General features: G+C 49.1%; 1 protein-coding gene across 1 annotated transcript in view; it reads left to right on the plus strand.

Annotated features, from left to right (window-relative positions):
• Positions 1-3909: 3909 nt before the first annotated feature.
• The window catches only part of OPTN (optineurin), a 36315-nt gene continuing 27482 nt past the window's right edge, over positions 3910-12742 (plus strand). Inside the window, exons 1-2 of the mRNA XM_065406364.1 lie at positions 3910-4019; positions 11471-11647. Coding sequence (XP_065262436.1) covers positions 11482-11647 — 166 coding nt within the window. The 5' untranslated portion in view covers positions 3910-4019; positions 11471-11481. The remainder of the gene's footprint in view (positions 4020-11470; positions 11648-12742) is intronic.

The following is a 12742-nucleotide window of genomic DNA, read 5'->3' on the forward strand; positions in this document are numbered from 1 at the left end:
CTGCCCCGAGCGCTGTCTCTGCAGCTCCCATTCGCTGGGAACTGCGGCCAATGGGAGCTATGGGGGCTGTTGCCTGCGGGCAAGGGCAGCGCACAGAGTCCCCTGGCCGTCCCTGCACCTAGGGGCTGCAGGGACATACCAGCCGCTTTCAGGAGCCTCCTGAGGTAAGCACTGCCCAGCCAGAGCTCGCATCTCAACCCCCTGCCTCAGCCCTGAACCCCCTCCCGGACCCCAATCCCCTACCCCAGGTCAAAATCCCCTCCTGCACCCCAAACCCCTCATCCCTGACCCCACCCCAGAACCCACACCCCCAGGCAGAGCCCTCACCTCCCTTGCACCCCAACACTGCCCCAGCCTAGAGCCCCATCCCGCACCCTGAACACCTCATTTCTGGCCCACCCCAGAGCCAGCATCCCCTGCCCCAGCCTGGAGCCCCTTCCCACACTCTGAACCCCTCTGCACCACCCCCAGCCTGGAGCCCCCTCCTGCACCCCAAGTCCCTCATCCCCAGAGCCTGCACTCCCAGCCAGAGTCCTCACCCTCCCTTCACCCCAACCCCCTGCCCCAGCCCAGAGCTCCCTCCCACACTCCGAACCCCTCTGCCCCACCTCCCATCCCAGAGCTCCCTCCTGGACCCCAAACCCCTCATCCCCAGAGCCCACACCCCCAGCCAGAGCCATCACCCCCTCACCCCAACCCCCTGCCCCAGACTGGTCAAAATGAGCGAGTGAGCAGGAAAGCAAGCAACAGTAGGAGGGGGGATGGAGTGAGCAGGGGCAGGGCCTCGGGGAAGGGGCACAGCAGGGGTGTTCCATTTTCTGCAATTAGGAATTTGGCAACCCTAGTCATTAACATAGTGGATTATGGGTGCATAATTATTTAGTAAAGGAGGGAGGGGTATGGTCTAGTTATCTGTGTTGCAGCAGCCTGAATGCTGGGATCTCCTGACTTCTAGTCCTAGTTCTGCTGCAATGTTATTTGGAGGGGCATAATTACTCTGTTTCCCCAGCCACAAGATGGGGCTAAATACACTATGTACCCTAGCTAACCCTTAGTTACTTAGTACTTCACACCAGGGTTGAGTGGGTTAGTCGTTGCAATGGGCCTTCCCCTCATTTTTCATGTCCTCGCTGAAACCGAACAGAGTTCTGTAACTGGTGGACTGAGGCCTCAGATGTCCTACAGATTCTGGATTTCAGCTGTTAATGCGAATGGGACTGTGAGTACCCCAAGTGAGGAGACTCTGATCTCCCCATGAAGGTAAACTCTTAGATATATTTGTATATTCTCTCCTTCTCCCCCCCACCCCCAACACATGTTGTAGCTGTTCCATTTTGTATGAATACTTAATCATTAGGTCAGAGAGAGAGAGAATGTGAGAATGACTCTGGGTTTGTCTACACAGCAACTAGATACCCGTGGCTGGCCCATAGCAGCTGACTTGGGCTGAGGCTGTGGGGCTGTTTCATTGCTGTGTTACTCCTAGGGGAATTCTGTGCCAAAAAAATAAAAATTCTACACACATTTTAAAATGTTGTGTATTTTATTTGTCAAAATAACATATAATCACACCAGTTTCAATTATTTTGGTAATTTATTTCAAAATACCTGCAAGCAAGTAAGTCTATAACAACAGACACAAAATAATTCCACCAGAAGTAGTGAAAGAAACCGCTATGACAACCCAGTTCCTATTTCTCTGCCCCCTCTTCCCCAGAGTCCAGCCATGGGGCACCCCCCAGCCCAGACACCCCTCCCCGCCAGAGCCCAGCTGCAGGGTGCCCTCTCCCCAGCCCAGACACCCCTCCCCCTGAGAGCCCAGGGATCCAGAGGGAGAAACAGCCTGATGCTGGGTCCAGTGCTTGTGTGGAGATTCCTGCATGCCACCTCCTTCCTTCAGGGCATGCTGAGAACTGCAGCTGCCAGGGTACCTCCAGCTCACACACCCCCAGCAGTGTCTTCTATTTGTGAGCTGGGCTCTGCTGGGTCCAACTGCCTCCAGTGGTGGCCAGCAGCTCTACAGCCCATTTCAAGGGGGTTGGGGGGCAAAGAAATTCTGTGCACACAACATTAATTTCTGTGCAAATTCTGTGTGCACAATGGGGCAGAATTCCCCCAGGGGAGTACTGTGTAGACTTGACCAGTGGGACCCTCTCACCTTGTAGAGTCCTAGAGCTGGGCTCCAGCACAAACCAGGAAGTCTACACAGCAATGAAACAGCCCTGCAGCCCGAGTCGGTGAGTGTCCAGGCTACAGCACCTATGTCTACACAGTACCTAGTGGCAGGGGTGCTGAGAGCCATTGAACCAGACTGTAAACCCTGTATAAGAATAATAGGAGTACTTGTGGCACCTTAGAGACTAACAAATTTATTAGAGCATAAGCTTTCGTGGGCTACAACCCACTTCTTCGGATGCATATAGAGTGAAACATATGCATCCGAAGAAGTGGGTTGTAGCCCACGAAAGCTTATGCTCTAATAAATTTGTTAGTCTCTAAGGTGCCACAAGTACTCCTGTTATTTTTGCGGATACAGACTAACACGGCTGCTACTCTGAAACCTGTATAAGAAGAAAACCATTTCAAGCCAGGAGGTGTGGGAGCACCCCCAGCCCCCTAGTTCCAGCCCCTACAACTGGTGGTTAAGAAACCCACCTGAGAGATGAGAGACCCAGGGTCCCCTCCCTCTGATCCAACGATTAATTATTTATCCCCAGGGGAAGAGCTTCAAGAGGGGAGCTAGAGCCTGACCCACAGCAAGAGACTGGGGGTGGGAAGGAGGTAAAAGGGGTCTCCAATGGGAGCAGCCATTTCAAGGAGAATCCTAGATTGAAACCAACCTAGCTAGTTTGGTCCCCTATGCAGACCCCCCACGGGAGGGCTGTGTGGGGCCCCAGGCTTCCACTGGTGGGAGTGTGTGTGTGTGGGGGGGGGGGGCTGGCCCCAGGCCTCCGCAGCGGGGCTGTGTGGGGCCTCGCCCCAGGCCTCCACAGGAGGGGGGGGGGGGGCTGGTCCCAGGCCTCCGTGGGGGACGGGGGAAGGGGGGCTGGTCACTTCCTGCGGGAAGTGGAGTGACACAGACCCAGCCTGCTCCTCTCCCCTGGCTCCCAGCCGCGCCGCCGGTGAGTACTGGGGGGTAGTCCCCCCCTCTCCCAAAGGCTGGGAGCCAGGGGAGCGGAGCAGGGTCACTCCACTTCCCGTAGGAATTGGCCAGCCCCGTCAGCCTGGGGCCCCAGCCTGCTCTGCTCCCCGGCTTGGGGGAAGGGGGGAACCGCCCCCCAGCACTCCCCGGCGGCACGGTTGGGACCTGGTTACTCCACTTACCGTGCGGTGAATACACGGTCGGGCTTGGCTGCAAACTTCAGGGGAGTGAGGGCGGGGCGGGGCGGGGCCGGGAAGAGGCGGGGCGGGGCCGGAGCAGGGGCTGGGCGGGGGCGGGAAGAGGCGGGGCGGGGCCGGAGCAGGGGCTGAGCGGGGCCGGAGCAGGGGCGGGGCGGGAAGAGGCGGAGCAGGGGCTGGGCGGGGGCGGGAAGAGGCGGAGCAGGGGCGGGAAGAGCCGGAGCTGCACGCCTAAGGAGGGCCCTGACCCCGGTCCTTCAGCTGTCCCAGGGCAGGCCGCGGGCGGGGATTTCTCCCCCGGGGGGTTGTGAGGGGCAGGGGAGGAGCTGGCTGGGGAAAGGCGGGATCACGCCGCAGTTTGGCAGCCCGCAGCCGCCCTCCCACGGGCCGTGAGCTCCACCCCGGGCTGGGGGCTCGGCGCCAGGGCAGGGCCCGCCCTCCGCGGGCGGGGCCCGGGAAAGTCCCGGGGAGGCGTTGGCGGCGTCACGGGAGTCAGCTGAGCGCGGCAGGGCGGGGAGCGAGGCCTTCACAACAAACCCGTCCCCGCAGCCAGGGGCGCCGCGCAGGACGGGCAGTGGGAGCCTGCGGCGGAGCAGGGAGGCGGCAGCCGGCCGGGCGTGGCGACCAGCGCGGCGAAGGACGGAGCCGTTGGGGGAGGCAGGACGCGGTCCTGAGCTCAGGTGAGCTTCGCCCTCCAGCGGCCCCGCGACGGAGATTGGGAGCAGCCGCCTCCTGCGGGGAGGGAAAGTGAAACTAAACCCTGCAGCGCAACGGAGGGGAAAGGGCTGGCGCAGGTGCCGCTGTCAAACACCGACCCCGCCGGTGGCACTGTGCCAATGCGGGACCCGGCCCTGATCCACAGGGAGATCCTCACCTGCTCCCTGGGAGAGCCGGGCTCTGCCCTCCTTGCCCCTGGGTCCCCCCTGGAGGGCAGAGTACTCGGAGCCCGGGAACGTTTAGAGACCTGGCGAGTTGGGGGCATTCTCAGCCTCCTCCTCGCTCATGGGTTCCCCCCGGGCCAGAAGGGACCGTTGTTATCATCTCCTGCGACCCCTTGTATACCACAGGCCAGAGAACTCCCCCTAAATAATTCCTATTTGAACTGGAAGATAGTGTGGTGCCTGTTTTTTGTTTTTGTTTTTGTTTTTTTTAAACCACAGTCACTGTACAGTTGCCAGCTTTCACACAGTAAATAAGCACCCCAACGTTCACAATATGCCAAAAATCAAGTTAATCCCATTTCAGAACAAGCCAATCCCTAAGAACCCCAACACTCTATGTGACTAGATCCCCCCCCGGCGTGCAGTCTGGGACTGTGGTGGGCCCGCTGTTACCCCTGACTCTTCCCTGCTTGCCCCCCATTACCCCTGGTTGCCAGGAGCCGATCAAAAAAACAAGCTACAAGCCAAAAACTAGCTACAAGCAACTCGCAAGCCAGTTAAGCCAAAAACAAGCCCAATTTCTGTGTTTATTTTTTTGTGGGTTTGACATGTCTGAATCACTGTTGTATGTCACCCGTCCCCATCATGCTTCAAAATAGCCATTACTTAAAAAAATGATAGTACTGCAGAGTCATGGCTCAGAGCCCTGCAGGCTTAGAGATAAAAAAGGTACTGGGTGTTGTGGCCTTTCGATGGAGGCACCAGGAGAATCAGGGGTGTGTTTTGTGGGTTGCTCTGTACCTCTGTAAAGAGAACCTGGTAGCAGGTGGCTAGAGCTGGGAGGGGAGACACGAAAAACTGCATAGTTTAAAAGTGAGGCTGAAAGGCTAAATCAAGAAACAAGATCTCTCCTTGCTGTCATAAAGCTGTGACACTCAGGAATGCTGCTAAGAGATTGTTCTCTCCTAGCCTTGACCCATGTCAGGTAACTGGAGCTGTGGAATAAAAGTTAAAGGTCCCATGACAAGTCAGTGTCCGGAGATGACTTACATCCACCTCCATGTATTTAAAGAATAAATGATTTTTTACCAAACTAAAGGGGCGTGAACTACTGCATTCCTAATGATTAAGGCTTACGTTTTAGTCACAAGTATTTTTAGTAAAAGTCATGGACAGGTCACTGGCAGTAAACAAAAATTCACAGCCCGTGATCTGTCCATGACTTATAATTATATACCCCTAACTAAAACTTGGACCAAGGGGGCTGGGGGGGAAGGGGCAGTGGTGTGCAGCCTGGGACCCCCGCTGGTGTTGGAGGGGGCAGACAGCGGTGCATGGCCCAGGACCCCTGCTGGTGCTGGGCAGGGGGGAGGGTTGGGGCTGGCAGGCGCCCTACCCAGCTCTGCGCATCTCCCCGGAAGAAGCTGGCACATCCCTGCTGCTCCTGGGTGGTGGGAAGGCCAGGGGGGCCCCTGCGCACTACCTCCGCCATGAGCTCTGGCTCCGCAGCTCCCATTGGCCGGGAACTGCAGCCAGTGAGAGCTGTGGGGGCAGTGTGCAGAGCCCCCTGGCCCCTCTGCCTAGGAGCTGAAGGGACGTGCCAGACGCTTCCGGGGAGCCCCCCCACACCGAGGTAAGCGCCCTCTGCTCGGGCAGCCTTGGAGCCAGCCACACCAGCCGCTGCAGAGGTCACCGTGACCTCTGTAACAGACTGGCAGCCTTACTAATGACATACCTCTTCATGATTAATCAAGCCCTCCCCTCCTCAAGGTTTTGGTTTCATGGCCACCCTTCCCCTGGATGAGAAGAAATAATTGAGATTCTCACCGGAACCTATTGGTAGAACTGTTCATGTTACCTGTTGAATCCAGCACTTACAGCTCCTTACAGATCAGGGACAAGAAACTGGAGGCCTGATTTTTCTCCCCCTTTTTGCTTTTGACACCCATGTCTCTCCATTGGAGTGACACCGTGTAGGGTTACCATACTTCAACAATCAAAAAAGAGGACACGGGGTGCCGCCCTAGCCCCGCCCCAGCCCCGCCGCCTCCCACTTCCCCCCCCTCAGAATTCCCCTACCTGTCCCCCCCCACCCTAACTGCCCCCAGGACCCCACCCCCTATCTAAGTCTCCCTGCTCCCTGTCCCCTGACTGCCCCAACCGCTCTCTACACCCCCTTCTCCCGACAGCCCCCCCAGAACCCCCGACCACTCTAACCCCCCCGTTCCCTGTCCCTTGCCTGCCCCAACCGCTCTCTACACCCCCTTCTCCTGACAGCCCCCCCGACCAATCTAACCCCCCCCCGTTCCCTGTCCCTTGCCTGCCCCAACCGCTCTCTACACCCCCTTCTCCTGACAGCCCCCCCCCAGAACCCCCGACCAATCTAACCCCCCCATTCCCTATCCCTTGCCTGCCCTCCCCCCTCCCCCCACCAGGCCGAGGGAGAGCTGCGGGCTCCACGTGCAGCCAAACAAATAAGGCGCTGCTCTGCGGGGGAGTGGGAGGGACTCTGGCTGCTAGAGGCCCCAGTGGCTGCGAGCGGCTTTCAATCAGGCACAGCCGTCCAATCAGCCACTCTGCATGAGGGGAAGGGGGAAATCCCGGACATTTCTACCTTATTATTAATCCCCCCCCGGACAGCCATTTAAAGCTAAAAAAGCCGGACATGTCCGGGGAAAGCCGGACGGATGGTAACCCTAGTGACACCAGTGTGGTGAATTGGAGATTCCGGCCATGTGACTCAAACCTGTACCATGACTGTGGAGAGCAGAAACAAATAGGCGTTTTTTGAGCAGCTTGCAGCTATTTCTGTTCTGGGTGTTTCCATGTGAACAATTTCTTATAAATGTGTTGCTATTTGCTTATCCCATTTATTTATTTATTTATTTTATTTATAATAATTAATAATACATGTTAAATATGGATAGTGCCAAAGCTTTGTATGGGGCTTTACAGAGTTGAAGGCCAGGTCCCTGCACTGAAGAACTTAAAATCTGTATTGGACAAAGCAAATAAAGGTAATCAACAAAGAAAAGAATTAGAAAAAGGAAGGATAAAAGAGCAGGTACTATTTACTGTAAACAAATCCTAAACTGTCACTTTTTAAAATTGAGAATGTTTTGGGGCATCATAAGTTTCATTAATTTTGTTATGATTATGGAGTTAGCTCTAAAATCCCTCCCTCCCTTACAATTAACTTGCGTAGTGAGAGTGAGTCGTGCACCGGGCTAGGACTTAGACTGAGTTTGGCAGCGCTGGATTCAATTCCCTACTCTGATGCTGGTTTGCTGAGTGACCCTGAGCAAGTCCCTTCCCTTCCCTGTGTCTACCCTCATCTAAAATGGGGATGATGATACTGGCCTCCTTTGTAAAGAGCTTTGAGTTCTACAGGTGAAAAGTGCTATATAAGAAAAGGGCAGTATCTGTCCCTGGCAATAGAATTACAGCTACAGGGCCACATTCCTGAGTATTTGGTTTTCTGATTTCAATGATTACATATTGCATGCCAGCACCACTTTGACAGGGCTGTCTGTCTCTTGAGCTTGACCTCTGTGGCAACCATCACATGCTTGGTGGTGCTCCTAATGGAATACAAATAAATACACTATAAATTATAACATACCAGCTTCTTAACATCCAAATGCACAGAAACTTATGAGAAGGCCTGATTTAAAAAGGGGTAGGAAGGGACAGGTAGATTAGATACTATAAGGCCATCTGTGGTTGTTCTATAAATACCTTTTTGGTGTAGGGAGGGAAAGAAAACTTTAAAGTGCTTTTTTAAAATGTACTATAAGGTGAAAGGGGACAAAATATGGAGTTCAGGCGAGTGGGGATAGGGATGTGTTCCATGCTATAGGGCCAACCATAGTTGTTAATGAACGAACTTTTAATGTGAAGTGCCTACACTATTCTATTCTAAATAGTTTTTTGTACCACACTTATCACCATAATGTCTGAGCACCTTCCAGCAATGCATTGAGCAATGTAACTAACAGCGGTCATGTTTGTGTTCTCTCATCCTCTCCTCAGAGGAAGAAGTGTGGACAGTGGAGTGTGGTGTTTTGTTTTGTTTTTTTTATATATATATATATATATATATATGTGTGTGTGTGTGTTTATGTTGGAGAAGTCAAGGAAATGCGCCTTGCTTTTGGAGTGGAAGTTGGTGAGGTTTATGATGGTCCTTAGTTCCTGAGGTAGTTCATTCCAAAGTCTTTGTCTGGCCTCCAAGAAAGCTGTTTCCTGCACAGATTAGCTTTATTCTTATTGTAGAAAGTTCCATTGCACTGGAGGAGCGAAGCTATCGACTATGGTCTTCATCCCAGAGCTTTAGCTGCTCTTTTAGATATTCTGGGCCTAGGCTATGGAGCACCTTCTGGGGAAGGACCAAGACCATGAACTTGATTCAGTATTATATGGGGATTTGGTGTAGGGAGCCGAGAACAGGTTTGATGTGTTCCAGGATGGACTTGATTTAAATCAGTGGTCAGGAAGACTCGATTTAATCATGGATTTCTACATAAAAGTGCATTCTTGTTGGTTGTTATAACCTTAATACATATTCTTCACAACTCAGAGATAGATGTAGGCTTCATTTTTAGAAGGTACACACTATACATTTTTAAAGTGGTTTATTTTGAAAACTTTTCAGATTAGTTTTACAGCTATATCAGAAAATGAACTATTGTTTGGTTATTTCATTTACCAAAGGTAATTGAAGTAGATAGTTCACCTCCCAATGACTTCATAAATATCTCCAATTCAACAGGTTAGTCATTAATATTTGGAGGATTTTCTTGCCATGCTGTATTAGGAGAACATCACCAGACAGACATTTAAATTGTTTTATTTAACTAAAACAACAACGTTATGTATTCTGGATTTTTTTTCTTCAACAGCAAACATATAATATTTTAACAAAAGAAGCATATGAATTTTTGAATTTAATTAAACATTCAAGTTTTTTAAAATCAGGTTTGTTTTTGTTAAAATTGTTTTTAACTAAAATAGTTAAATGAAATTTTTAAAAAACAAAACAAAAATTAAATAGACTATGTCAGGCAGGTCAACATGAGAAACTTAAAATATTGGCTTCTGCAGCTAACTCAGTCGTCTTCACCTTCATTTTCCTGTTTGTTCATAATCTGTAAAAGAAGAACAAGCTTTCCTGCTTTTTCAGGTCCCAAACAATTTCTCAATTTGGAATGAATTAGTCCAAAGGAAGAAAATATTCTTTCTATACCATCAGAAGAAGCTACTGCTGTTAAAAGTGAGATTATCACTTCAACAGTCTCTGAATCTAAGTGCTTAAGTGACTTCCACCAGTTCACTGGTGTGACTTTCTTTAAAACATCATCAAACATATATTTCTTGAATGGGTCTTATTCCCAAAATGGGTCTCTTTTACGGCCTGCTGCCATTATAGGTTTTCCCTCCTAGTGAGAGAATGGTATGGTAGATCTCAAATCAATGAAGGCAACACTCAGAAAGACCTCAAGTGTTCTGGAATATGCTGCTCAAACAGTTTCACTTTTGTTTCTACTGCCTGTCCCTCCCTTCTCACATTTATCTCCAGACTTCTTCTCCTTGTCCAGATCTATTCCGCACCCAACAATCTTCTATTCATTAGGATGGAAGAATCCCATTCACTGTTACAGACTAGGGACCGAATGGCTAGGAAGCAGTTCTGCAGAAAAGGACCTAGGGGTTACAGTGGACGAGAAGCTGGATATGAGTCAACAGTGTGCCCTTGTTGCCAAGAAGGCTAATGGCATTTTGGGCTGTATAAGTAGGGGCATTGCCAGCAGATCGAGGGACGTGATCATTCCCCTCTATTCGACATTGGTGAGGCCTCATCTGGAGTACTGTGGCCCGTTTTGGGCTCCACACTAGAAGAAGGATGTGGAAAAATTGGAAAGAGTCCAGCGGAGGGCAACAAAAATGATTAGGGGTCTGGAGCACATGACTTATGAGGAGAGGCTGAGGGAACTGGGATTGTTTAGTCTGCAGAAGAGAAGAATGAGGGGGGGATTTGATAGCTGCTTTCAACTACCTGAAAGGGGGTTCCAAAGAGCTTGGATCTGGACTGTTCTCAGTGGTACATGATGACAGAACAAGGAGTAATGGTCTCAAGTTGCAGTGGGGGAGGTTTAGGTTGGATATTAGGAAAAACTTTTTCACTAGGAGGGTGGTGAAGCACTGGAATGGGTTACCTAGGGAGGTGGTGGAATCTCCTTCCTTAGAGGTTTTTAAGGTCAGGCTTGACAAAGCCCTGGCTGGGATGATTTAGTTGGGAATTGGTCCTGCTTTGAGCAGGGGGTTGGACTAGATGACCTCCTGAGGTCCCTTCCAACCCTGATATTCTATGACTGAACTTTTTGAAACTTTTAACTTTTAGAGAGAGGTAAGGGATTGATTCTGTGTACACAAATTTGCAGAGGGACAGTAGGGTTGAGGTCTGTTATTTCTCACCTCTATAGATAGAAAGATTAACCTAAATAATCTATACAGAAGCCCCTGGAACCCCATAAGATTGGGTCCCTAATCCATGAACTATTGGAACTCATTTACAAAACTTTTCTTAAACGTTACATGACTATATTGTCTCATACTATAGAATTAGAATTTATAAACACTATTCCATGATGAGATATCTTTGAGATACATTATATCTTAATTAAAATGATCTTTAGATAGGTTTTTTCCTCAAAAAGCATTTTATCAAAAAATCAGTTTTTTTTGTTTTGTTTTAAAAAAACAGATTTTAATTTTTTTTAAAAAAATCATTGATTTTTATCCACCCTGATGTGTTCACAATAGATTGTGTATTGCTGAGGAGATGTGCTGCAGAGTTCTGTTTGAAAGCCCGGCGTTGTAGATTAATCTTTTGAACAAAATGTGGATGAAACAGTCAAGTGCTCCCTGGTTTCAAGTCAAAGCCATGTGCAACTTGTAGGGGTTTGCCCCAAAGTGATGATACAAGCCCACGTTTGCTGAATGGTTAATGAGTTTGGGCTGACTGTTATGTGTATAAACTAAATAGCGAAAGGCTCACACAGATCTTTTGGGGATTTATGGGGTATAGTCTGTTGTGGTAAGCTCAGTAGCAACACTCCTTTGTCATGGCAGGGCAGAACGATCCAGTGGTGTATCCATGGTATGTCTCGGTGGGTGGCTAGCTACTGGATTTTCTTGGTATGCAACTTTGCAGCAGGAAATTAAATTTCTCTTTGTTAATCTTATTATAGTCACTGCAGTGATGTCCAGCAAGCCGCTAAGGCGTCCTGCTGAAAATGGTGAATGTCACAAGAGTGAAACAGGAAATGGACCCCACAATCTGGCTTCTCCTACGCTTGGCACGTATACCCCAGAAGAGATGGTGCAGCAGATGAAAGAGCTGATTACAGAGAACAATGAATTAAAAGGTGAATGAGAACCTGCCTTGAAATGTAGAGGCTAGATTCTCCATGGTCTTGTACCTTGTGTTGTCATTTATACCTGTGCCAAGTGGGTTTAAAAACACTATCAAATACAAATTCCCCACCCAATCACAGTGGTGTGGTAACATTTTACCACACTTGCTTGCACTGTGCATAGGTGTAAATGACTACGCAAGGTGTAAGGCAATACAGAATCTGCCCCATGCTATATGGTAATATTTAAGGTGATCTTATGAAATTGAATCTGTATGGAAGAATAAGGGGAAACAACCAGATTGAAGTATAACTTGGTTTCTTGAGAATTATAGAAATAGTTAGTACAGGTTTGCAAAATTAGTATGAAAACTTATCAGACCGGGCACAAAATCTGTTTGGCTATGATGATTGATACAAAAACAAATGACATTTCCTCATCAAGGAAACAAATGTATTTGCCCCGGTCAAATAAAGTGTTTTTTCCCTTCTCAAGGCTGGGTTAGTGTGACCCATGGCCAGAGAGTTCCATGAGCCATTAGGCTTTTAAAGTTTATTTTTCAAAACAACATTCTGTATTTAAAATTTAGATTATTAATAATTCTTATAGCACTAATCATGCATTACTAATTACATGGGTTACATGAAGGGATACGTTTCAGAGCCTTAAATCAATACAATACACAGGAATTATGCTGAGATAAAATAAGAAAGCTCTCTTTGACAGCTCTTAGGGCAAGTGGCAAGCTAGAGCAACATATATAATTCATCAGAGGTTAAAAAATGAAGACCAGATATCTGTACACACATACCATTTGTCTAGCATCTTGTAAGATGCCGTCTCTGTAGACGCAGTATCACTAATACTGCTCATTAATTGTTAAAACGTATATTGATCTTTTCCCAATTTGAGTACCACCTTTTTAAGCTGTAAGAGCTCTTATTTTTACAGCTGTCAGAGATTTCCAGTGTCATTAAGTCCTCTAGAATGTAAAGCTAAGGGTATCTTTCATGGTCTGGGAAGCAATGTGTAAAATAACTTTATTAATATCTTTTCAATACCATGCTTGGCAGTCCAATACCATATGAAGTAAAGTTTTCAGGACC

The sequence above is a fragment of the Emys orbicularis genome, chromosome 1 (genome assembly GCF_028017835.1).
Source record: "Emys orbicularis isolate rEmyOrb1 chromosome 1, rEmyOrb1.hap1, whole genome shotgun sequence".
NCBI lineage: Eukaryota > Metazoa > Chordata > Testudines > Emydidae > Emys > Emys orbicularis.